The sequence below is a fragment of the Pelobates fuscus genome, chromosome 12, assembly GCF_036172605.1.
Source record: "Pelobates fuscus isolate aPelFus1 chromosome 12, aPelFus1.pri, whole genome shotgun sequence".
Classification (NCBI taxonomy): domain Eukaryota; kingdom Metazoa; phylum Chordata; class Amphibia; order Anura; family Pelobatidae; genus Pelobates; species Pelobates fuscus.
The window spans coordinates 4,204,105-4,231,477 of NC_086328.1; the positions used below are offsets into that span (position 1 = coordinate 4,204,105).

Here is a 27,373-nt window from a genome sequence, read left to right on the forward strand (position 1 = left end):
TCTACTTGGACAGGAAATTCTCCTTCTGTTTGTATACATTGGGAGTGCTATGTAAAATGATACACTGTGTGGATTTCAGTATTGGTGAATAGAACATACCATTGTTTGCTGTAAGATTGTGTATCCCACAGTGTAGTGTGATACAGATGCATTGGGCCATACACAGCTTTTCCGGTTTGTCGCCTCTTTAATCAACTGTAATTGGTATACATGTAATAATGGGTACAGTGCAGCTGATCGAACCTTTATTGTCCAAGATTTGGATTGGGACCTCCATAGACATCTGTAGCCTCCAAGCCTGAAGAAAAGACCATAGAGGTCTAAGAAACGTGCATTCTAAAACAGTTCATACAATAAATGATCACCTTTATCTGCTCTCTGTATTCATGTGGCGAATACTGCACCCACCACTTGGTAAAGGACACATTAAGGCTACGGTTACACCCTATAGGAGGGCAGGTCAAAGAGTAGATTCCATGTTATCTGCGAAGGAAGCAGTGGCAATCAGTTGTAATATAATGATAATGTCTAAATGTACAGAGGTATGTCCTGTAGTGACATGTGTGCATGGACCACATATCTGTAAGTGCTAGGAATATCTTTGTGGAGAAGTTGTAACTCCCATGATTCATTGCTAGTCAGAGGTCCGAACAGTCTGAGCGCTAACTTACAGCGAGTGCTGCATTATAGTTGTTGGTGAAGGAAACATGAGCTCTTGAAACAAGTAACGGCAATCTGTGTCGGTAGATATTGTGAATTATTTTGTCATTTAAGTGGCGAATCCACCATGGAGATCTCCTCTAAAGGACTAATTCACTGCAAAGCTGAGGATTACATGGTTAGATTTGTATAGGCAAAATTGTCTTGTATTGTAATGTATTGGTTAAATTATTCTTCATTTATAGTGCATATCAGCCAACTTGCAATACACCATATCAGTACTTATTTTTTTACGTTGGTAACATAAATAGACATATATTCACAAAAAATTTAAGTAGGTAGGCAAAAAAGGGTGTGTCTTTGTATGTATGTGTCCTATTCAAAACCTATAACCTTCTTCTCACTGCGTGGCTCAGTTTATCGTAGATAATCTCACCAGGCGTGCTTTAGTATTGAGCGCTTTAATGTGCTCCCAACCTGCTGTTAATTGACACCCTTCTATGATCACACAGGTGGCAAAACGCAATAAATGATGTCTATAATTTATGTGGTAAAGTAGGTCAAGCGACAATCCCGATGGGAAGCTATTATCAGCATTAACTAAGCTGGTTACTGGCGGCAAATATTTTTTACATACTTTAGTCTGCCAGGCATATTGCACCCTTTTTATAATACCAAGTTTTGTATAATAAATAACTGTTAAACGACAACGGTCTGCTCAAAAAAGTATTTTTTTAAACTATCTTTTGCTCATGTTTTGAAAGGAAATAGATTTTTGTTAAATGAAGGATCACAATATGACCAGATCCATCAGCCATATATTTACATGCTCCATTGGTTGGACAGTATCTATGGTCTTTCTGCTTCATTGCAGGGAGTAAATCAGGTAAGACCATAGAAACAAACTGTCTTCAAACACTGTCCAACCCAAGGTGTATGTACATGGCTGTCACTATATATATATATGGCAGGGATGAGTTGTGGTGCTTTCTTGCGTTTGTAAATGTCCCCGCCCCCCACCCCCCTTTCATTAAAAAAAAAAAAAAAATTTGCTTTCAAAACTTGGTGAAAGGATTATTATAGTAAAACTAGTTTTGAGGTGACCGTGGTCCATTAAGCACTGAATTCTACGCCTCTCGTAATTCCATTTTACAGGTTCCATCTAGGAGTATAGTGTATTCAATAAATGGCATTCCACACGTTTACATAGATTTGTTTCCCCTCGTGTCTTTGCTTTCTTAGGTTTGTTTGTTTTACACACTCTTTTTGTAGGCTCACCATAGTAGTTATAGTGCTGGGAATTCCTTATGCTTTCATATGGTAACCAAACAGTTTTTGAATGGTTTAACCCAGTGGTTTCCAAGGTTTTTAGGTTCAAGGCACCAGAAGTCAAAACAAAATTCTAGGTTGTAGATCTCTACTGCGCTGCAGCATATACTGTTGTTTTAGTATAATGTATAGTGTTGGTGTTTGTTTGAATGGGTACTTGTATATAATTTTAGTATTTTAATATGGGGGGGGGTGTTTGTGTGTTATGTCTGCAGTTGACTGCAGGGGTGTGTTTTGATGTAATGCTAGCGTTTAAATGTTGAAATACGTTTGTGTGTAGTATTGGTGTTTGAGTGAAGGGGTGTGTTTGTATATAATTTTGGAATTTGAATGCAGGGGTTTATTTGTATGTAATTGTGTAAAATTGCAGGAGTGTGTATGTTGTGCTGATGTTTGACTGCTTCAATGTATGCACATACACTACCACATACATACGTACACAGATATAAATATACATTAACACACAGATGTATCTCTCTATCTGTGTGTTAATGTGTGTGTGTCTATATATGTATGTATGTATATAAAATTACATGCACGTGTATGTGGCAAAACCAACCTCGCCACTGGGCATTGGAGAAGCCTGTTTGCCTGCCTGCTGACTGGCCCCTGGGAGATTTGGCCCTTTTAAATACAGTATTTGGGCATATTATATTGTATTATGCTGCTGCTGGCCCTTGAAGAACCATCTGGGGACATACTGTGACTTTTGGGAACAATACCCCTTTAAGACTATGGCCCCTGGAAGATATTGCCTGTTAAAGACTATTTTAGCAGATTGGATTTTAAAGACTTGCTGCCACTTTAAATTGTATTGGAGCAGTTCTGAAGCTTTAAATTGGCACTTCGGATGCAGTCGAAGTGGCCGCCATTCGACAAACGAACACGTGGCGGTGGCCATCTTTGTTCATTCGAATGAGGTCAGCGGTATGTGTAGCCAAATCCATGGAACTGAAATCGGCTACACATTTCAACGAACACTGCTGACCCTTATCTTCTCCTTCACTCCGTTTTCAGCTGCAGAGACTAAGTCCCATTCGGCAGTTTGAACTCACTGCTATACTAAGCTAAATGCACGAACTGCCCCGTTCGTGCATTCGAATGGGACTTAGTCATTTTTCTGTGTAAAATAGACCGACCGCACAGCCCAAATCTATGGAACTGTTTTGGGCAGGAAAATAAAGGACTCCCAGCTAACTTTTGATCTACTGGATGTATTTGTCTGATTTTTGAGAGTGTTTATGTTTAAAGTGTGCTGATTCTGAATATTTTATGATGATTGGACGTATATTTCTAAAGTTATCGTACATGTATGAAAACTGTATTTTTCCTGCTTGTGATAATTATGTTAACCCATTGTGTACCATAATTATATCACAGGCAGAGGGGAGGATTTTGTGTATAATTGCTGGGAGTGTTTTCTGTAATGTGCGTGTGTTTGTTGTTGGTTGTTCTGTAAAACCCTGTGGGCAGTACTATGTGTGTAGATTGTGAATAAAAGAGGCTGTATGTGCCAGTACAGTCAGTTCTGCTTGACCTCAAAACGAAGTGTCGTCTCGTTATTGGGGGAATTGGATTGTATGCTGATTGCCAGGAGTGTAAGCTGATTGTATGCTTTTCCTGTTAAGCTGTTTACAACATTCATATGCTTGAGAGCATTTGTATGCTTCTCTGGTTCGGTGGTTGTGGTGTCTGCTGCAGTGCTTGGGAGTCCTCAGGAAGCGCTAAGATGCATCTTTCAACGGTGGTACCCAGTCGGGGTGCCAGGTGATCCGTTACAGCGTACCTCGTTTTACGAATTCAATGTGTACTCTGGGACGTTATGTATTGGGAAAAATGTGTAAACCGAAATGTGGTTTCACATAGGAATGCATTGAAAACCAATTAATCCTTTCCGGAGGTCAGAAAGTCAAATTGAGCTGGCATGGAAAGCAACACACAATGCAGAACACACAGTAAAAGGCATGCAAACGACAAAGCTCAGCTCCCTAACTTTCCACAGCTTGAGAAATGCACCAAAAAGTCCCCAGAATTTCCAGAATGGCTCCAAAATCCAATGCAAAAACTACACCTCCACACTTGACGCCGCGTGCTACCCACAGACAGCATACACAGGGGCGGCGCTATAAACCTCCCAGGCACAATGCATCCTGGGGAAACTTGCTTTGTATTGCGAAATTTTTTTGTAAACTGAGGCATTCTTTTCAATGGATTTTCATTTATAAACCAAAAATTGTTAACCGAGGCATTTGTAAACTTATGTACAACTCTATATATGTGTGTATATGTATGTGATCAATTTTATGTCTACACCAATCCTACTGTTGGCTTACCTTTTGTGTCCATGTGGGTGGCTTATTTGAAGTTCTGGTCCTGCTGGTGGTGGGAGTAATTGGTCTGAAGCAGCTCTTCGTGCCCCTCTCCCCTCCCCTAATGCTCCCTCTGCGGCTGCTTCCTCTTTCTCCCACACAGTCTCTCTGCGTGAAGCTGAGAGGAAGTGACAGGCTGTCACTTCCTCCCAGCCAGCCAACACTACAGAGGCGTGGTCTCGGTCATAAAGGGCCGCGGCACCCGACCAGGCCCATGTTAAGCAGAAATGTTTCCAGTGTTACGATCATAGCATCATATTTTGCGGCGTTCCTGTGTGCCTATAATGGCGCCCCAGCGCACCGCGGCACAGTCTGGGAACCGCTGGTTTAACCCTTTTTAACCATAGTTCCATGGGCCCCCACAAGATCCACCCCCCTCTTCAGATATTTCTAAATTCCCTCTCAGCATTATTGACATTAATTTTATCTCTATTTTGATGCAATTGATATCAGGAATATGGAAGTAGGGCCTTCTGTTTGTAATCTGATAAGGAGCTTTCAAACCACAGGTTTCAATATGGGTTTGATTACTTACGTGGGGTATTAACAGACAACACCTGGCACAGATATGCTGTTGTGGCAGTGGTTCTTGGAGTGTTCCTGTTAATGCTCCACTGAGATGGCACTGAAAGGGCAGAGGTCAATGGAAAGTATATCCTGAATTAAAGCTGTCAGTCTGTGGAGTGGAATGTTGCCGCTTGTGATACAAAATGCTTTTATTTAGAGCAAATCTGTCTGGTAAGGAATGGTACATGGCTTGCGTTGGAAACTAATGGCTCTAGATTTTTACAAAGGTTGATAAAACTTGAAGACATTAGGGGCAGACATTTTTGAGCAAACTCTCAGGGTAGGTGTGTGGATTATTAATATTGGTATTTATATAGTGCCAACATATTCCGCAGCGCTTTACAATATTATGAAAGGGGGGAACATTTACAATAAATGAGACAATTGACACAGTGACACAGGAACAATAGGTAGCTGAGGGCCCTGCTCAATCGAGCTTACAGTCTAGATAAGGTGGGGTACAAGTACACAACAGGACAGCAAGGGTGACAGCCACCAAACAGGGTGGAAATGTAGCATAACTGATGGTGAGGGTGGAGTGTGGCTCTTCAGGAGAGCAAGACACAGATTTGGATAGGTATAGATAAGTTACTCTGGGAGACCATAAGCATTTCTAAACAGATGTTTTTTGAGGGACTTCTCAAACCATTGAAGACTAGGGGAGAGTCTGATGGGGGTAGACAGGCTGTTCCAAAGGAAAGAAGCCGCGCGCGAGAAGTCCAGAACATAGCTTTGCCTATTTTAAATAAATAAATAAATAAGAGATTTATTTTTCTCTTTTTCAAATTAAAAAAGAACATTCCAATAAAAAAAAAAAAACAGTGGAGAGCTGTATCCCTGTAAGGTGTAAATTTACACTGATGTTGCACATTAAAGATATATGTATATATCTCCACTGGTTTTTGATATTTCCTTTTTTTTTTTGTGTGTTTTTGGAGGTTCTGGACTTAAGTTTGGCGTGTGAGGGCAGCGGTGCGGTGTATGGTGCTTAGTTAGTCTTAGGTTGGTCTGAGGTCGGTGTGCATATTTGGTGAACTCATGTCGTGTTTTTTTTTTTTTAAATAAATTCTTTATTTTTGCGTGCATGAAAACATAACAAGTGGGCTCGTCATGCCCCAACAGCTTTGACAAGCATATACGGTACATAAGCAATTGTTAACAGTTGGTTAGCATGTGGAGGTTTCTGCACTAATTTTATATCTGAACAGAGAATAATGGTAAAGGAACTACTGCATATACTAAGATTGGATACATGTGGTCAGTAACTAAATTCCTGATTATCTGTCTCAGTTTTTATGTGCTGTAAGCATGCTGGTCAGGCTATGTACAACTGGCTGTGCTGCACAGCGATGTGTGACAGTGTTAAGTAAATATGTGAGTCTAGAATGCGACTACCGTCTATATCCTATAGTGCAATATAACCGTTTATTATGTGAATGAGAATTCTAAAAGTGAAAATAAACTGGTGTTCTACACACGTGACACATGAGACTCGTGGGTCTATTATGCACTTTATGTGCACGAGGGTCGTAAGCGGCTGTTCAAATGTAATGTGTCTGTGTGGAGCAATGTTATATCCGATTAGTAAAACCGTTCTATTGCTAGGCTCTGAAGTGTGCTATGTCAACGAATGTATAGAGCATAGTTAGCGGTGAATATAAAATAAAACATTTCAGCAGTGCGTATTTCGGTGGTGAGTAAAGTTCATAACAAACGGGATGACAGTGTGGTAGTTACTGCCCTTTCAGGGCGCTGTCTCCATACTGGATCGCAATCCGTCTGAGGCGTAGACCGCCTTGGTTAGCCGATGCTGGCTTTGGAGGCTTGACAGGTGAGCCATGTGCAGGGTTGGTGCTGCGTTCCGTCGCCATTGTGATCTGGAGGGGCATTCCGTCCGCGCCTTTAGCCGGTGTAGAGCTGTGCTTCACGTGGGCAGTTTGCTTGGGTTTGTGAGTGCAGAGACGTGCTGTGCTGGCCAGAGGTTTCCGACGTTGCTGGGAGGGGAGTAGGTCGGGCGGGAGTAGTAATCTCGCTTTGTTGTGTGTGATGGTGAGTGCTGGATTCTGAGAGGCAGGTCTCCGATTCCCGCCATTTGAAGTTCCGAGGCAGGCTCCGTCCAGTTGCCGCTTTAGGTGCTCGGGGTGGGCAACTAATCAGGTGGCGTCGGGTGGACGGGCGGATCCACGCCGCCACTCTTCCCAATGCTAGCTTAAAATGCTGGCCACCGGTACGGAGTCCCTATGATGGTATATAGTCTTATCAAAGAATTCCGGGGTTTGCTTGGGTGGTTTGGGGAGGGTGTGTTTTGCCACCATTTTGCTTGGGCCCCTGCCGTCCCGCTTGTTGGTAGCTTCAGTCGCTTGTCTGAGCCGCGTTGCGGGGGGCAGTAGTCCCCAGCGTGGACCGGGATATCCCCCGCTGGTCCAGAGGGGGGAGTAGCAGGGCTGCATCTGTTCACGCTTTTGAGCAGGTCCCATGCCAGGAGATCGGCCGCCTCCCCCAGGCCTCAGGCACAGCTTCAGTTTAGGCCTCATGGCCGGTTCAGGCGCTCGTTCTGAGTTTTGGTGCAGGACTGGTATCGTCTTGTTCCCCGTGTGGTCCTGTGTTGTTTTCTGGGCATCATGTGTCATTAGCATGCCTAGGATAGTTGGGATATTCGTTTTTGTGCCTGCTGATGTGAGAGCTCTCAGAGCACGTCCGGCCATCTTGGCTGTCAGGCCCTGCCCCCTCAACAGTTTGTTTTTGACCTGGCTCACCAGCATAAGTGGGTTAGCAGGAATAATTACGATAAAGGCAACATATTCAGTACAAACATCTTAGTATACATGTGACTATACGATCTGTTATGTGGGAGCAGGGTTTCTTTTCTCTCCCGTCTGGAACCTGTGGGTTATCTGCAGTCCTTAGGCGGAAATGTGGAAGGACTGCAAGGGGATGGTCCTGGCTTGGGCGTCTCTCGTGAGAGGTGTGTGTGTATCCTGCTAGTTTGTTTTCTATGTCAGTGTCCAGGCCGCATAGGTAGCCTTGCTTGTCCCGGTTCTATGTCAAACTGTATTTGCCCACCCCCAGGATCTCATAACGTCTATAGGCCTATCGGGTCTAGTCTAGGGGGTGGGGGAAGGAGGGCCTTTGCATGTCAACTGGCATGGTTGGGGTGTCTGCATAGTCTCGTCTGTGGTGGTAAACCGTAAAGGGTTGTCACCATGAAATACACATAAAATAATAAAAGCATATATAACTTCGAACCGCATCTGTAAGCTCAGGAATTAAGGCCTTTTATAGGTGGGCCGCGAATCTCGGAATATGAGGCAACGAGTGCTGAGGTGTAGCTGCGCAAGGAGAGGAATGGTAAGACACATACAACTGTAGACCGCAGAGGTAGATTCTGGTGCTGAGGCCGTCATAGTTGGGCCAAGAGTCCCGGCATGTGGGGCAGTGGATACCCAGGTGTGACTGGGATGCTTCATGGGCTGAAAACAAAGTGTAAAGTCGGGGTAAAAAAATAATCATAAACAACTTTGAGCCGCTACTGGGGTATGTCCTGAGGATGGTAGAAGAGGCAGTGTGGAGGGAGTCCCGCGGTTCAAGTTGGGGCTGCCGTGTAATCCTCTGGAGTTTTATTTATTTTTTAATTCTTTATTTTTGTTGTTTTTATTCCTTTGTACACTGTTTCAGTGACATTTTGTGAGAAAATAGACACTAATGCGAGTCATAAAATATCAAGGTACTGCACTGTTTTGCTAAAAGTAGAACAAGTGAAATCCATGCATATGTTTTGATAGAATAGAGACCGTAAAGCAAGTCATATCAGTAAATGCTGCACTTTCTTTGGAACAAGCTAAATCTATGCATAGGTGCATGTGTGATAAACTAGGTAGAACTACCCCAAACTCAACATATTAGGTTTATAAAGAAAGTCATGGAGAAAGGAATGCAAGTGTAATAACTTTGCATCATCCTATACCTCTCTGGAGCATATCACAGTCCAGCATTGGCATGTTATCCACCAGGTACATTCGGGCAAATTAAGATTGAGGGAGCGACAGAATGGAATGTGTTGGTGTGCTGAGCAATATCTTCGATGACCCTCCTGTTGACTCTGCCTCTCGGGAAGGCGCAGCATAGTGTCCTGCTTATGCAGACCCGAGGGTATGTTGCGCTTGGTAGGAGCTGGTGGGAGATGGCCTGTGCTTCTCCGCTGGTGTCAGGTGCGCCTTGGGCATGGAGCAGTCTTCATTCGTCGGGAGCTCAGCGGATGCCTCTGGGGTCGAGGGGCATGTAGTATATGTGGGTCACTTTGGAGCATGCACTCCTTGATTCATCTCTAGAAGTCCACGAAAAGCATGTCATGCTTGTATAAGATGTCCGCTCCAAGCAGATCCGCGGAGTCCTCCATTTTAGGTGACATTCCGTGCTGTCTTGTATGCGGAGTGTATGCAGTGAGTCCACAGGTAATTATGGCTCTGATTACAAGTAGTTGGGAGCACCAGGACAACCTCCACCGGCAGTGAAAAATTGGGTCCAGGTTGCCAAATAAGTCAGACTATGACCTGTGGCACTCAATAGGAGATCCTTTCATAGAGCAGAGTTCCCTCATGCATTGGAATCCCGGACTAAGTGGAGGAGGGTGCCTTTTTATTTTTTATTTTTTTTCGTCTTCTCAGAAACCAGGAATACTTTGCATTGATGCTTGATCTCCTAGTCCAGTTCCTCAATCCTTCCTCTCCTGCTTTTCAATCCTTCTCAATTTTAGATTCCTCTTTTCCTCTACTTCCCCATTTCTCAGTCTTTACTAGCCATTCATGCCATTTCCAATTCACACCTTTATAATTTTTGCATCACACCTCTTTTCAATTTCCTGTTCCCACCTCAATTCTGGATCCCATATTATCTCTGTGCGTGTATATAATAATTTGTTGTATTAGTCCATTATTCAGATGCCAAAATTCCAGAGTAAGTCTCCACTTTCTTGTTTCAAATAGACTGCCTTTTTGAAGAAACCTCAGGTCTATCTGGATATTTCTTTTTCTTCCATTTACTGTTTCAAGGGATTGACCCTCCCTTTCTGGTGCACCCTGCAAAAAGTATTCCCCCCTTTTTAGTGTGTGGATTATACTTGTTTACAAAAAACAGTTTTTTAGCTTAGCGGCTCCATTCCAATCTCATGGGAAAGGTGATTTTACTCACCTTTTTTTACCCCCAAGTCATGCTTTCTCTCCACGACTGGCCCCACCTCCATGGCTGAGATAATCAATCTTGAGGATCTCAGCCAATCCAATGCTTTCCCAGAGTTGTTACTAGGCAGCAATATAAATGTAGTGTTTACAACAAAAAGCTTGCACGGACAGGCTATAGACACCATAACGTTAACACCTTAGTGACCAGGCCGCTTTAAAATTTTCTAACCGTTAAGGACCACGGCTGTCTTTTTTTTATATACTGTTTTTCTTGCCATTAAATGTTCTTTCTAAAGATACCATTATTTTCATTTTATATAATTTACTATAAAAATATTTAACAATTTTTAATTTTTTAATCATTTTATATTTTTTTGAACTTTCACCCCCAAAATCTGTTGCGCATCTACAACCGCCAAAAAACACCCATGCTAAAGTTTCTAAATTTTGTCCTCCGTTTAAAAATACCCAAAGTTAACATGTTCTTAGCTTTTTTTTTTTGTGTGTGGAAAGTTATAGGGCTAGAAGTACAAGTAGCACGTTGCTATTTCCAAACCATTGTAATTTTTTTTTTTTTTCAAATTGATCGCAAGTTACATTGTATCTCTGATTTCTGTCAGGAATCCCTAAATAACCCTTCACATGCATTAAAATTAAATGCAAATGAACAATTTTTTTTTTTTTTTTAATTCTTTATTTTTGTTGTGCAGATGAGCATAATATAACAACAAAACGCCACAACAGCGTATGAAAGGATTCATAAAAGTTAGACAGTGGCATAGTAATTCGCACCATTTTTTTTTTTTTTTGCTTAACTAAACAGGAGGTTAGCAGAGTAGAATTAAATATAACAAAATAAAATAAAGATGTTTGTTGCTTAACATTGCTAGATCACCTATGCTAAAGAAGGTATGGTATGAACGCGTTTTGTAGCAGAGCTGTATCTAATTATAAGCAGTGTGGCTTATCATTGCTTGGATATTTTCACGTTATGACATGAGATTTTTATAAAGTTGACCATCATATTTAAGTGGAAGGTTGAGAGTTAGACTAACTTACGCTTGCATTACGTTAGGTGCGCTATCACAGACAATATATGAATGTATTGATCCAGGCTAACGCTTACATTGTCGCTTAGAAAAAAAAAAGACTAGACCCTTAGGGCTGGCCAGGACATTTTGTATGTATTGGTCTTAACTTAATTGATTATAAAAGTACAGAATGGCCCGCTAAACTATGGTTAGCCCAGCAATGTTGTGTCCTTAATAAGCAGAGTGGAGAGAGGTGCCTAGATATATATTCCCAAAAGCGTGACAGTAGTCTGGCTTATAGGCTATTGCAGATTGGAACAGGAAGCCTTACAGTTAAAACAGGAGGACCATGTTAAAACAGGTGTAGGGAACATGTTAAATGTAAGCACATTTCAATCGTAGGTTCCTAGTAATTATCGGCACATATTAAGCAGTCATTGGCACATATCAATTATGGGCATACATATAAAGGATGTAGCTGGGGTACTGTTGCCTCCGTCCTTATGGAGAGAGAGTCTCTGCTCCGTAGGCAAGGTCGCGGGCTGCAGTCCGGGTTGCATCAGCCAATGCCCGTTCTGGATGCTTTGAATGCAGTCCCTGGAAGGTGGTTCAGGAGTTCCTGTGGGTCCAGTCCGTGATGACAGGTGGATTCAGCGTCGCCTCTATGCAGCGATTCAGATCCTCCAACGGGTGTCAGTGTGGTCACGCTCACCTTGATCCGGTAGGCGGCTGCAACTTCTGAGGGGCCCCGGGTGCCGCGCTGGGCTCTGATTCTCTGGCTCAGCGTGGGTCTCGCTTGTGGGGCCTGCGCGGCACTTAGGTACTTGTGTGGGTGAGGTTGAGTGTTTGCGCCTGTGTGTGCCCGGGTAGTGTTCCCCGCTTTATTGGATGTTTGCGGCTGCCCCGCCGGGCAGTTGTTCTGAGGGCCCTCGGCATGGCGTCGTAATAGCGGCGTCTGGTGGCCGGGCGCAACCACGCGTTCACTGCTCTCATTGCTTGAACTTGTGTGGCTCCGTTGTTGCGGAGTATTGCCCAAAAGCTTTTGCAGAGCTGATCTAGCGTTGCCATGGGCTGGGGTGATGGCTGGGTGTCTGTACCTTTCGGCTGGGGCCTGTAATGGGACGCCATCTTGGCCTTGCCTTGGCTGTGTTGCACCTCTACAGTCTGCTCAGCCCGTCCTCATATGTGCTTGATGTGGCTGGGGAGGACCGGGATGACCCCCACCGGTCCAGAGGGGGGGGGGGGGGGAGGTTGTTTGCCGGGTTATTCCGAGCTCGGGATGAGCGGCCGTCTCGCCCCGGTTTCAGCTCCTGTATGTCGCGGTAGGCGTCCAGTGCTCCCGGCCCCGACGGGCGTCGGGAGTGTGTTCGTTGCTTGTTTGGTGCACCCCTAACTTAGGGAGTGCACCCTGATGTGTCTGCGAGCTTTTTAAGTCCGGTTTTCGACGATTTATTTGCCCGTCGAGCGGGAGCTCATGCGGTCCGCGTCCACTCCGCTTGGCGGTCAGACTCCGCCCCCTGCAAATGAACTATTTTATGCAAAATTTATTGCATGCGGCATAATTTTCATTTCATCTCTATTCTTTTATTCTGTCCCTTCTCTCTTTTATTTATTCTGTCCCTTCTCTCTTTTATTTATTCTGTCCCTTCTCTCTTTTATTTATTCTGTCCCTTCTCTCTTTTATTTATTCTGTCCCTTCTCTCTTTTATTTATTCTGTCCCTTCTCTCTTTTATTTATTCTGTCCCTTCTCTCTTTTATTTATTTTTACTATGTAGACATCGCTGAACACAAATATTAGTGTTTTAGTAAAACATATCACAGAGATGATATTGTCGGTGAAAGTGAAGTGTTTTTTTTTTTGCATTTTTTTCCACACACAAACAGCTCTTTCACTGATGATATCATTGTTGTGATACCTTTTACTGTTTTGAAACACTAGTTGTGTTCAGCGAAGTCTCCAGAATATAACAGTACCCCCCATGTACAGGTTTTATAGTTTGTTTGTTTTTTTTTTATTCTTTATTTTATCGAGTATTGGCAAACAATATAATCGGTTTTGTGATCAGCAGGTAAGATTTATACAGTAAATGGATACATTCACCACCTAGCTTAGTCTACTCAGTTTTTATTAGTAAAGGATTCACCCAGCCTTCCCTATCGGCGGTCCTTGGTTTTATAGGGTTTTTGTAAGTTACAGGGTCAAAAATAAGGCTGTTTTTTCACATTGAAATTTGCAAGATTGGCTTTGAGAGCGTATGGTAGCCCAGGAATGAGAATTACCCCCATGATGGCATACAATTTTCAAATGAAGACAACCCAAGGTATTGCAAATGGGGTATGTTCAGTCTTTTTTTTAACACACAAATATAAATGCTAACTTTGGCCAGTGTTTGTGACTAAGTGGCTACTAAAAAAGACTGGATACCCCAAATTGAATACCCTGGATTGTACATTGGCCAGCTTAAACAATGTCCCAAATAGGACATGGGTTCATGACCAGCTGTGAAAATTCCAAGTTGGGAAAACTGGAATGCGCACACTCCGAATAAGGTCTTTTAGCCCCCAGAGAACCAGACACACCTATACATGGGTGGTATCACTGTACTCCGGAGATGTTGCTGAACACATATTGTGGTGTTCTTTGGCAGTAACCCTTAAGGTTCTTAAATCACCAATTTAAAAAAAAAAAAATTTGGCATGGTGGTAAAATGGGTGCATGAAAAGAGTCAAAATACCCCAAGTTTAATACCTTAGGACAATAGTATCCTTTTAAGCTGTAGTGTTCTGGTGACTATAGTGTCCCTTTAAGATTTGTAATTTTGCACTGAAAACCCTGTCTCCTAGATTCCAAGCAAATTTGTCAAGCCCTGGCTTACTGTAACACCGCCTGCCCAGAGTACCTGAGATGAGGTAAGCCTCTGGTTAATAACTGAATTCCAGCCATTTATTTTGAGCAAGAACCACAGACTTAACCAGGAGATCCCACTGGCGTTCTTCTAGATTCTTAGTGATATGTGCTCAATCGTAGGTTCTGTGCTTTGTTTTATTTCAAGAACTGTATTTTGCATTGGTCTATTGCCAATTCTGTCTTTGAACTCTAGGATCTGAATTTACCAATCTATAGAGACATGGTTGTCATTCACTAAACTGCTGTGTAAGGAATTGGGGTGACATTTGTAATTTAAAGGCAAATGCTGCAAATATATCAAAACTACTTGAACAACTACATCTCCGCTTATCACTGGGCGCCCATTGCATGTAACAGTATGTACTCTTAAAGGGGAGGCAGTGCAGATGGCAGCCCAGGGACCCACATTTGGTGTTAAATCCTTATAAATCAAATTAACACTAATCTTCTTTTTTACCTTCCGCGCGCTGTTTCTTGCTTTTCTTCCCCATGGTGTTGGGAGTCCGTGGGTCTCTTTCAAAGCACTTTAGGTCAGTGTGTAACGGTTTCGGAGCAGTTAATTCCGAGCAATGCTTGGAGCTGCAGAGATGAGCGTCTAGCTTGCTCGGGCGCTGGCTCTGCCCCTTTATTTATTTATTTATTTTTTTTAAATGTACTTTTTTTTTTTTTTTTTTAAGAGACTTTAAAGTAAATGACACTGAGTCCAACCACTAAACCAACTTTGTGATGAAGTTTTTTTGAGGGCAGGGAGGCCCTTTAAGGATTAATACTGCAGAGACACAATATGAACAATCTCTGTAAACACTTTGGGTTTGCCCACATCCTCTGGTCATACATTGACTCCTCCAAAGCGCGATTATCAATTTCTGTAGAAGTATATGGTAAAAGTTTACCACAACAAAAGTTTCAAGTCTATAGAGTTCAGCCTTTCAATCTAAAGTCTCTCCCCCCCCCCCCCCCATATCCTACATTCTCGTAATAGGAATACTTGATGCATTTCAATCCATAACCTGCATTGTGTGGTAACTTGGTGCGTGAGGTGGTGAGAGGATTTGTGCTATAGCTGTGATAACATTTGATTACCCTTTCTTTCAGGGCTGGCCCTTGACATGTGAGCGGAGATACGTCTGTATGCGCAAATACTGATCCGATTTCTGGACGTGTGCTATGCTGGAAGGTGGTGGCTGCTCAGACGCAAGTAAGTAGCTTAGTAAAGGAGTGAACTAGTAGTTGGTTATTGATGTGAATGAGGATGATCTCAGGGGTGTGCTTGATAATATTTTTAACTTTCATGTTTGCAGCAGTTTTGTTACTCCAGGCATCATGGCCACATCAGGAATTTTGCTATGAAAAGCTATGTAACAGCATCATTAGGGCATAATCAGCCAGCCTGGATCTAGAGTTCTGTCTGGCTGTCTGTTCTATGCAACTTTACAGTATACCCATCATTGACTGAGAGCAGTCAGCTGACATTCTCAGCCAATTAATGTTGACCGCTGCTGCTTTGGATGCATGTCACTGGAGCACTAGGGAGCCTCAGTCTGGCAAGGTCCCAAGTAAGGGGGAAGACTGTCAAATGGCTCAACCCATTACTGGGAAACTGGCATCATAACCAGTACAGTGGGGCAGTACCTTTTAAAGGATCACTATAGGGTCAGGAACACACACATGTATTCCTGACCCTATAGTGTTAAAACCACTATCTAGCCCCCTGGGCCCCTCATGCCTCCATAAATATAGCAAAATCTTACTGTATTCAAGCCTGAAGCTGTAACTCTGCATGCTGTTTGCCTTTAAAAAAAAACAAGCAGTCTGCTGACATCATCAGAAGTGGTAGCCTGATCCAATCACAATGCTTCTCGATAGGATTGGCTGAGACTGACAAAGAGGCAGATCAGGGGCAGAGCCAGCATGATTCAAACACAGCCCTGGCCAATCAGCATCTCCTCATAGAGATGAATTGAATCAATGAATCTATATGAGGAAAGTTCAGTGTCTGCATGCAGAGGGAGGAGATACTGAATGTGTGGATGCATTTTAGGCAGCCATGACCCAGGAAGGATCTCGAACAGCCATCTGAGGAGTGGCCAGTGAAGTTATCACTAGGCTGTAATGTAAACACTGCATTTGCTCTGAAAAGACAGTGTTTACAGCAAAAAGCCTGAAGGTAATGATTCTACTCACTAGAACAAATTCAATAAGCTGTAGGTGTTCTGGTGACTATAGTGTCCCTTTAAGCTGACTATTGATTAATGCAGAATGAGACCTTTGATTTGCTGAGCCATTTCCATGTCTGAGCAGAGCTCACAGCAAAACCTGAAAAAGCAGCCAGTGCGTTACCTGTATCTGTTTAGTCTGCTTCAGCAGAAGTCTTCCAACTGAAACAGAATTATCTCTCTAGCATTGTGATAAGGTTACAGAAATATATCTAGAATGTTTTCTTTCCCTGTAACTGACTCAAATTTTATGGTAATGAGATACCCTGGTAGTGTGCTTTATGATGTCCATAATACAAAATTGGGGAGGGGGGGGCGCTGTCTTGGGGGGGGGGGAAGAATTGACCAGAGAGTTCTGATGCCACTTATGATTTCATGATTGGTTTGATGCAATCCTTTGTTTGACATAGTTTAGCCTCCATGTACCGTTAGGTGTTGTTACCTGAATTGTTAGCTGTGTGTAATTATAAAGAATAAAGGCTTGTTGTGGGTCATTGATCTGTTGCCTGATCACAAAAGGAGAAAAATGTTGGTGTATTTAATAGCTGTGACACGTGGCAGGATTACACAAGTGGTGGGTTGGCTGTTTGACATTTTGCATGATTACACACGTGGCGGGGTGGCTCTGCAGCATGTGGCAGGATTACACAAGTGGCGGGGTAGCTGAGTGACACGTGTTGGTGGCTGTGTGACATGGCAGGATAACCTGTTTTGGGGTGGCTGTGTGACATGGCAGGATTACACATGTGGCGGGTTGGCTGTGTGACGTGGCAGGATTACACACGTGTTGGGGTGGCTGTGTGACACGTGGCAGGGTTACACACGTGTTGGGGTGGCTGTGTGACACGTGGCAGGGTTACACGTGTTGGGGTGGCTGTGTGACACGTGGCAGGGTTACACACGTGTTGGGGTGGCTGTGTGACACGTGGCAGGGTTACACACGTGTTGGGGTGGCTGTGTGACACGTGGCAGGGTTACACACGTGTTGGGGTGGCTGTGTGACACGTGGCAGGGTTACACACGTGTTGGGGTGGCTGTGTGACACGTGGCAGGGTTACACACGTGTTGGGGTGGCTGTGTGACACGTGGCAGGGTTACACACGTGTTGGGGTGGCTGTGTGACACGTGGCAGGATTACACACGTGTTGGGGTGGCTGTGTGACAGATGAGGCTGGATTACATATACAGATGTAGTGGGGGAGAATTGTGTGAGTTGGTAAGCCTCAAGGTGTAATGTAGTCACCAGAACCCCTGCAACTTGTATAGCAATGTATAGCATACGGCTTCTTGTATGGTAATGGTTCTGTCTATTACCTGTTCCTTCGTGCTAAGCAGTGAAAACTGCATTTTCAGATTAGTCGTGTTTACTTTGTTGGCCAGCAACATTTTACTGACTGTCACTCAGTGCCTCCCCTCTGTCCGTCTATCTGGAGGAGGTTTCAATTACTCTTTGAATAATGTGTCTGTATTAGAATATGATTTATTAACCCTCCATGTAAACACTACAGTCCCAGAGTAAGCCTGAGACTACACACAGAGGGAGTCAGGCCTTGCACTGTGAGAGTGAATGCTCCCCACTGGATAGGCCTGGCACTGAGAGCGAATGCCCCCCTCCCCACTGGATAGGCCTGGCACTGTGAGGGTTAATGCCCCCCTCCCCACTGGATAGGCCTGGCACTGTGAGTGAATGCCTCCCTCCCCACTGGATAGGCCTGGCACTGTGAGTGAATGCCTCCCTCCCCACTGGATAGGCCTGGCACTGTGAGTGAATGCCTCCCTCCCCACTGGATAGGCCTGGCACTGAGAGTGAATGCCCCCCTCCCCACTGGATAGGCCTGGCACTGTGAGCGTTAAGGGCCCTCCTTCCCACTGGATAGGCCTGGCACTGAGGGTAAATGACCCCCTCCCCACTGGATAGGCCTGGCACTGAGGGTAAATGACCCCCTCCCCACTGGATAGGCCTGGCACTGTGAGGGTAAATGCCCCCCTCCCCACTGGATAGGCCTGGCACTGTGAGGGTTAATGCCCCCCTCCCCACTGGATAGGCCTGGCACTGTGAGTGAATGCCTCCCTCCCCACTGGATAGGCCTGGCACTGTGAGTGAATGCCTCCCTCCCCACTGGATAGGCCTGGCACTGTGAGTGAATGCCTCCCTCCCCACTGGATAGGCCTGGCACTGAGAGTGAATGCCCCCCTCCCCACTGGATAGGCCTGGCACTGTGAGCGTTAAGGGCCCTCCTTCCCACTGGATAGGCCTGGCACTGAGGGTAAATGACCCCCTCCCCACTGGATAGGCCTGGCACTGAGGGTAAATGACCCCCTCCCCACTGGATAGGCCTGGCACTGTGAGGGTAAATGACCCCCTCCCCACTGGATAGGCCTGGCACTGTGAGGGTAAATGACCCCCTCACCACTGGATAGGCCTGGCACTGTTAGGGTGAATGCCCCCCTCCCCACTGGATAGGCCTGGCACTGTTAGGGTGAATGCCCCCCTCCCCACTGGATAGGCCTGGCACTGAGGGAAATGACCCCTTCCCCACTGGATAGGCCTGGCACTGTGAGTGAATGCCTCCCTCCCCACTGGATAGGACTGGCACTGTGAGTGAATGCCTCCCTCCCCACTGGATAGGCCTGGCACTGTGAGTGAATGCCTCCCTCCCCACTGGATAGGCCTGGCACTGTGAGTGAATGCCTCCCTCCCCACTGGATAGGCCTGGCACTGTGAGTGAATGCCTCCCTCCCCACTGGATAGGCCTGGCACTGTGAGAGTGAATGCCTCTCTCCCCACTGGATAGGCCGGGCACTGTGAGCGTTAAGGGCCCTCCTCCCCACTGGATAGGCCTGGCACTGAGGGTAAATGGCCCTCCTCCCCACTGGATAGGCCTGGCACTGAGGGTAAATGACCCCCTCCCCACTGGATAGGCCTGGCACTGAGGGTAAATGACCCCCTCCCCACTGGATAGGCCTGGCACTGTGAGTGAATGCCTCCCTCCCCACTGGATAGGCCTGGCACTGAGAGTGAATGCCTCCCTCCCCACTGGATAGGCCTGGCACTGAGAGTGAATGCCCCCCTCCCCACTGGATAGGCCTGGCACTGTGAGCGTTAAGGGCCCTCCTTCCCACTGGATAGGCCTGGCACTGAGGGTAAATGACCCCCTCCCCACTGGATAGGCCTGGCACTGTGAGGGTAAATGACCCCCTCCCCACTGGATAGGCCTGGCACTGTGAGGGTAAATGACCCCCTCACCACTGGATAGGCCTGGCACTGTGAGGGTAAATGACCCCCTCACCACTGGATAGGCCTGGCACTGTGAGGGTAAATGCCCCCCTCCCCACTGGATAGGCCTGGCACTGTTGGGGTGAATGCCCCCCTCCCCACTGGATAGGCCTGGCACTGAGGGAAATGACCCCCTCCCCACTGGATAGGCCTGGCACTGTGAGTGAATGCCTCCCTCCCCACTGGATAGGACTGGCACTGTGAGTGAATGCCTCCCTCCCCACTGGATAGGCCTGGCACTGTGAGTGAATGCCTCCCTCCCCACTGGATAGGCCTGGCACTGTGAGTGAATGCCTCCCTCCCCACTGGATAGGCCTGGCACTGTGAGTGAATGCCTCCCTCCCCACTGGATAGGCCTGGCACTGTGAGAGTGAATGCCTCTCTCCCCACTGGATAGGCCGGGCACTGTGAGCGTTAAGGGCCCTCCTCCCCACTGGATAGGCCTGGCACTGAGGGTAAATGGCCCTCCTCCCCACTGGATAGGCCTGGCACTGAGGGTAAATGACCCCCTCCCCACTGGATAGGCCTGGCACTGAGGGTAAATGACCCCCTCCCACTGGATAGGCCTGGCACTGAGGGTAAATGACCCCCTCCCCACTGGATAGGCCTGGCACTGAGGGTAAATGACCCCCTCCCCACTGGATAGGCCTGGCACTGAGGGTAAATGACCCCCTCCCCACTGGATAGGCCTGGCACTGAGGGTAAATGCCCCCCTCCCCACTGGATAGGCCTGGCACTGTGAGGGTAAATGCCCCCCTCCCCACTGGATAGGCCTGGCACTGTTAGGGTAAATGCCCCCCTCCCCACTGGATAGGCCTGGCACTGTTAGGGTGAATGCCCCCCTCCCCACTGGATAGGCCTGGCACTATGAGGGAAATGACCCCCTCACCACTGGATAGGCCTGGCACTGTGAGGGTAAATGCCCCCTTCCCCACTGGATAGGCCTGGCACTGAGTTAATGCCCCCCCCCTCCTCACTGGATAGGCCTGGCACTTAGGGTTAAGGGCCCTCCTCCCCACTGGATAGGCCTGGCACAGTGAGGGTTAATGCCCCCCCAGGCCTGGCACAGTGAGGGTTAATGCCCCCCCCAGGCCTGGCACAGTGAGGGTTAATGCCCCCCCCAGGCCTGGCACAGTGAGGGTTAATGCCCCCCCAGGCCTGGCACAGTGAGGGTTAATGCCCCCCAGGCCTGGCACAGTGAGGGTTAATGCCCCCCCAGGCCTGGCACAGTGAGGGTTAATGCCCCCCCAGGCCTGGCACAGTGAGGGTTAATGCCCCCCCAGGCCTGGCACAGTGAGGGTTAATGCCCCCCCCCCGGCCTGGCACAGTGAGGGTTAATGCCCCCCCCGGCCTGGCACAGTGAGGGTTAATGCCCCCCCCGGCCTGGCACAGTGAGGGTTAATGCCCCCCCCCGGCCTGGCACAGTGAGGGTTAATGCCCCCCCCCGGCCTGGCACAGTGAGGGTTAATGCCCCCCCCGGCCTGGCACAGTGAGGGTTAATGCCCCCCCCCCCAGGCCTGGCACAGTGAGGGTTAATGCCCCTCCCCCAGGCCTGGCACAGTGAGGGTTAATGCCCCTCCCAGGCCTGGCACAGTGAGGGTTAATGCCCCCCCCAGGCCTGGCACAGTGAGGGTTAATGTCCCCCCTTAGGCCTGGCACAGTGAGGGTTAATGTCCCCCCCCCTTAGGCCTGGCACAGTGAGGGTTAATGTCCCCCCCCCTTAGGCCTGGCACAGTGAGGGTTAAAGTCCCCCCCCCGAGGCCTGGCACAGTGAGGGTTAATGTCCCCCCCAGCAGGCCTGGCACAGTGAGGGTTAATGTCCCCCGAGGCCTGGCACAGTGAGGGTTAATGTCCCCCGAGGCCTGGCACAGTGAGGGTTAATGTCCCCCCCAGCAGGCCTGGCACAGTGAGGGTTAATGTCCCCCGAGGTCTGGCACACTGAGGGTTGATGCCCCCCCTCCCTCCAAGGCCTGGCACACTGAGGGTTGATGCCCCCCTCCCTCCAAGGCCTGGCACACTGAGGGTTAATGTCCCCCCTCCCCTCCAAGGCCTGGCACACTGAGGGTTAATGCCCCCCTCCCTCCAAGGCCTGGCACACTGAGGGTTAATGCCCCCTCTCCCTCCGAGGCCTGGCACACTGAGGGTTGATGCCCCCCCTCCCTCCAAGGCCTGGCACACTGAGGGTTAATGCCCCCCGTGTAGGGGCCCCTGGGCTATTATTAGCCTCCCCAGTGTATCCGGCTCACGTGCTGCCCGGGGGGAGGGGGTGGCGCTGGCGGCCCCGTCCCTGCTGTCTGAGCATGCGCACTGCGCCCTGTCGCGGGTGCGGTCGATGGGAGCCGCAGTGAGTCGGAGAGGGAGGCCGCTCGCTGTGCTCTGAGCTCGGGATGGGGACGTGGATCTGGGACGGGCCCCTGGCTGCCTGCTGCTGAGGCTGTGCCGGGAGAAGCGATGCCCTGCCTCCCCCTCCATGACTGGCAAAGCGACCCCCAGCGTGCTCTACTCATGGAAAGGGGTCCTCTTTACCTGCCTGTCCGGGAGTGACCCCAGGAAAGGTAAGGGCCCCTGGGGACCCACGTGCTCTGTACCGGGCTTTGGGTGTAAGATCTGCTCGATACCCCTCTCCCAGCCCAGTCTGACATTCATACCCCGTCTGTCCCCAATCTGACATTAAAGGTACAATATCTGTCCTGCACGGCGCATACCCCGTCTGTCCCCAGTCTGACATTAAAGGGACAATATCTGTCCTGCACGGCGCATACCCCGTCTGTCCCCAGTCTGACATTAAAGGGACAATATCTGTCCTGCACGGCGCATACCCCGTCTGTCCCCAGTCTGACATTAAAGGGACAATATCTGTCCTGCACGGCGCATACCCCGTCTGTCCCCAGTCTGACATTAAAGGGACAATATCTGTCCTGCACGGCGCATACCCCGTCTGTCCCCAGTCTGACATTAAAGGGACAATATCTGTCCTGCACGGCGCATACCCCGTCTGTCCCCAGTCTGACATTAAAGGGACAATATCTGTCCTGCACGGCGCATACCCCGTCTGTCCCCTGTCTGACATTAAAGGGACAATATCTGTCCTGCACGGCGCATACCCCGTCTGTCCCCAGTCTGACATTAAAGGGACAATATCTGTCCTGCACGGCGCATACCCCGTCTGTCCCCAGTCTGACATTAAAGGGACAATATCTGTCCTGCACGGCGCATACCCCGTCTGTCCCCAGTCTGACATTAAAGGGACAATATCTGTCCTGCACGGCGCATACCCCGTCTGTCCCCTGTCTGACATTAAAGGGACAATATCTGTCCTGCACGGCGCATACCCCGTCTGACATTAAAGGGACATTATCTGATGTGGGATAGGCCTGTCCTGCTTGAAGCAGGCCCCCAGCACCCTATTTCTCATTATCATTTACTGTGGGTCTCATAGAGTGCAACCTCCATTTAAGAAAACGTAAAGAATACCATATCCTTTAGGCTATTTCTGTCTTGGCTTGTGTATGGTAACATCTGATTGTGATGGGAAGATCATTTGTTTCCCCTCACCATGAGGAGTCTGCTATGGGCCTTGGAGGTTATTGCAGTGGGTAGGGTTACACAGAATAACATCTAAAGCCATGCTGTAATGAAACCCTGTGTGATGTGTAAATAGGCCATGACACATTCCTTTAATTGTGTACACCAGCTAAGAGCTATTATGGATTAGTCTGGGAAGGACACACATCAATAGATTGAAAACTTTCAGGGTTATTCCTACTCTGAATTGTAGCAAATTGAATCTGAAATGTAGCAAATTTAGGCCAAAAACAGCACTGCCGAAAAATGTTCAGACCATCTATTTTAGACTGCATTTAGTCAGATTGCAATTCTTTACATGGAGAGTAGTCATTTGGTTTAGAAAATGATTCATAAATTACAAACTTGTAATGCTCTTACCGTATAATTGGCTCCTGCAAATTGATATGAAAAAAATATGTACTTTGTAGAAAACTGTCTGTGTAAGATAACCCATACAATGACCTACCTCACAATATTACATACATGTAGGTTGGAGGGGCCTGATAGATCCTCTGGTTATGCACTATACCCTCATTTGGCAAGTAGATTCCATGCACCACAATAGAGCTGGGAAAGTAATGGACATAGTGGGAATTGTCAGAAATTCAAAACCAATTTTAAATTTCAGGCGAATATTTGACTTGCAAAGCAATTCCAGCCAGTAATAGGTTTGTATAGTTTAGCTATACTTTTTAATTTGGTTCTTTAGACCTATAATTTGAAATACACTTTGAATTCCTGGTAATTTCCACGTTGTGAATAACCCCCATGTCGACTCGTTATGCGGCGTTGGTTAATCTTGTGGTTTAGTTCCACTTTAGTGAAATGTTTTCAATATGTATGTTCTCTTCTTTGGCTGGTAAATGGTTAGTAATGCTATAATCTTGGTATTAATTGGCTCCTCTAGAAGTTAATCTTACAATATTTAACGTGTTAAAACTAATTTATTTATTTTTTTTCAATGCAGAAATGAGCCGTCAGACTGCTACAGCCATCCCTACAGGTACTTCCAAGTGTCCCCCATCCCAGCGAGTACCAGCTCTGACGGGAACAACTGCATCCAACAATGACCTGGCAAGCCTGTTTGAATGCCCAGTGTGCTTTGACTATGTTTTACCACCCATTCTCCAGTGTCAGAGCGGCCACCTTGTTTGCAGCAATTGTCGGCCAAAGCTCACATGTTGTCCAACCTGCAGAGGCCCTTTGGGATCCATCCGTAATTTGGCAATGGAAAAGGTGGCCAACTCTGTACTTTTCCCCTGCAAATACGCTAGCTCTGGATGTGAGGTAACGTTGCCGCACACGGAAAAAGCGGATCATGAGGAGCTGTGTGAGTTTCGTCCTTACTCTTGTCCCTGTCCTGGGGCTTCTTGTAAATGGCAAGGCTCCCTGGATGCAGTCATGCCTCACCTAATGCATCAGCATAAATCTATAACAACATTACAAGGAGAGGATATTGTATTCCTGGCTACAGACATTAACCTTCCAGGAGCTGTCGACTGGGTTATGATGCAATCTTGCTTTGGGTTTCACTTCATGTTGGTTCTGGAGAAACAAGAGAAGTATGATGGTCATCAGCAGTTCTTTGCAATTGTGCAGCTAATAGGAACGCGCAAGCAAGCAGAAAATTTTGCCTACCGGCTGGAGCTAAATGGCCACCGGCGGCGATTGACTTGGGAAGCTACTCCTCGCTCAATTCACGAGGGAATTGCAACTGCTATCATGAACAGTGACTGTCTAGTTTTCGACACCAGCATCGCACAGCTGTTTGCAGAAAATGGCAATTTAGGAATTAATGTAACCATCTCCATGTGTTAAAAGCTGCATTCAAATACTTCCAGGCCAGTGTTCCACTTCCCATCCAGCGCTCAATATCAATCCGTACTGCCGGCCTCCCGCCACAAGCAGGAATTCCACTTACAGGAAGCAGTTGCATGTAGAAACACTAATATTTAAAAACAAAACAAAAAACCACTGAAATATATAGGCACCCAGCGGGTCAACTTTTGTACGTAAAGCGAAAAAAAAAAAAATAACAGAGCAACAAAAATCCAACATTAAATGTAAAATAACCCCCAATGAATTTGTGTTTGTAGTTTGTACAGTGAAATTGTGTGTTTATTTCCCTCCTGTTTGACGGACAAGCCTTTTTGCGCGGTTTAAAGCCACTGCAATCCTCAAGTCACTCTATAGAATTGCTGCTGTTTTGTGTACTTTTTTTTGGCTAATTTTTTATTAACTTCTAGTTTTTCATTCAATAAATTTGACTTTCTTTTCTGTAATTAAGGGTTTTTTTGTACACATTTGCAATGCATAATTTTGGATTAAAGATATACATTTTTTTTTTTAAACTTTATTTTAAAATGTTTCTAGTATGGCTTTGAGGAATGTGTTTAACGTTACATGATCCTGAACCAATTGGCTTTGCTGTATGTATAGCCGAAAGCCTCCTAGTTCTGCCATCTATGCAATCAGATATGGCAGATTCTACAATTCCCATAACCCCCATTAGGGATAATGGGGATTGTTGTTGAATAATGCCAAGTATATGTATATCCCTGGATCTCCAGCACAACCTCAATTGCAGAATGAATGTCAAACCACATATATATTTTTTTAATTTAAGTAGCAAATGGGGTGGGGGGGGTCATTCTGCTTTGAGTAAATTCTGTGTAGTTTCTGTTCACCCAACATTAAACAAAATCTGCAAGATGTATGGCTGTTTGTCTCAAACAAAGGGTGTATTTGTTTTATGTAGCTGCAAGAACCCATTGTCTGACAAATATAATTGAAACCTGATATTGTTAAAGAGTAGTCTCAAAATGAGATGTTCTCATTCTTTTTATAATTGTCATTAAATGTATCCTTAACAAACTACCAGCTCTTAGCTTTAATTTGTGGTCTGGTCCAGTTCTGGATGTGATGGGATTTTCCAGATGATGCTTCCACAATGTGTAATCATGGTTTGCCTTTACTTTAGCCCAGTTAAACCGTTACATGTCCTGTGTGACATTATAAGCAACATGTGTGAGTGAAGTTTGTGTAATGTGCTCAGGATATTGGTTTAACCATGCATGACTAGCCGCTATTGTGTTATGAAAAAGGCATTTTGCTAGAATGCTTGGGTGTTAGTTGAAGAAAACCCTTTTTGATTCGGCATGTGACTAGTGTATGTAAAACTGTAATCTACACAGATTGGCACAACTGGCTAGAGCGTCATGGCTTTTAACCCCTTAAGGACCAAACTTCTGGAATAAAATGGAATCACGACGTGTCAGACATGTCATGTGTCCTTAAGGGGTTAAGGAATGTGTAAACTCTGGCCTCCAGCTAAAAACCTCTGTCATTCTGTCAGCTGGGGCTGTATGCCTGTCCAGGTTCAAGATCATTTTAATGATGGGCTGTGACTGAAATGTGTTTGCTGACATTAAGACTGACCATTTATGATCTGTTTGTTAATGTTCACATCATCTTAATATTATCAGTGTTTCTTTCTGTACAGCTGCTTATTTTTGAGCCTTTTTTTAGCTTTGTTAAAACTGGAGGTGGTTCTAGCATGGCTCTGAATTTGGGCTTGATAAAACTGATTTCAAATATTTCTGGTCCCTAAATGGACATTAGACCATAGGATCCCTAAAAAAAAAAAAAAAAATAGCACTAGTTTAAACATCCAGAACAACACACTTCCTAATTCGGCTGAACACATTGACCCCCTAATATCTTTACAAGCCCATTGGTCCTTTGAAGGACCACTCCACACTCCTAGAGCACTTCAGATTCTGCAATAAGTATCCCATCTCAAACGCACTTTAAGAAAGTGCTGATCTGCACTTTTACAATTTAATGAAACAGCCCCCCTGGCTGGCAATTTCTTCCTGCTTGCATTGGCTCTTTGGATTGAACGGAAGCAGCAGGTGTGCTATACTTGAGTAAGCCTGCCTCCCCTCTGCATACCTCCTTCTCAAAACTCAGATTATAATGCTGCGCATGCACGGAGGGAGCACTCCAGAAGCATGTAAAGCCTGTTAGTCTCTTCCAGGGGCAAAAAAGGGGAGGCTTGCTGTTCCAAAGAATTGCTGTCTACAAGTTCAAAGATACACCCTCAATGAATACATGCATGTGTTCTTTGGCTACTATATCTACTGAATGGTGATTTATGGAATGCCCCTTTAACTGCTGAAATTCAGCATGTTCCAGTAAAGTACCTTATTAACCTCGCGTTGACAATTCATGGTTTTATTTTGGAAAATTATTTCTTAACCCCTTAAGGA

General features: G+C 46.2%; 1 protein-coding gene across 2 annotated transcripts in view; it reads left to right on the forward strand.

The window, feature by feature from the left end:
- The window catches only part of SIAH1 (siah E3 ubiquitin protein ligase 1), a 27,964-nt gene extending 1,985 nt beyond the window's left edge, over positions 1 to 25,979 (forward strand). The window contains exons 2-3 of one of the 2 annotated variants that reach the window (XM_063437372.1): positions 15,138 to 15,240; positions 24,070 to 25,979. In XM_063437372.1, coding sequence (XP_063293442.1) covers positions 15,210 to 15,240; positions 24,070 to 24,920 — 882 coding nt within the window. In that variant the 5' untranslated portion in view covers positions 15,138 to 15,209 and the 3' untranslated portion in view covers positions 24,921 to 25,979. Of the gene's footprint in view, positions 1 to 15,137; positions 15,241 to 21,837; positions 22,091 to 24,069 lie in introns of those variants that run through there. The other variant, XM_063437371.1, reaches the window with a different exon arrangement.
- Positions 25,980 to 27,373: the final 1,394 nt, after the last annotated feature.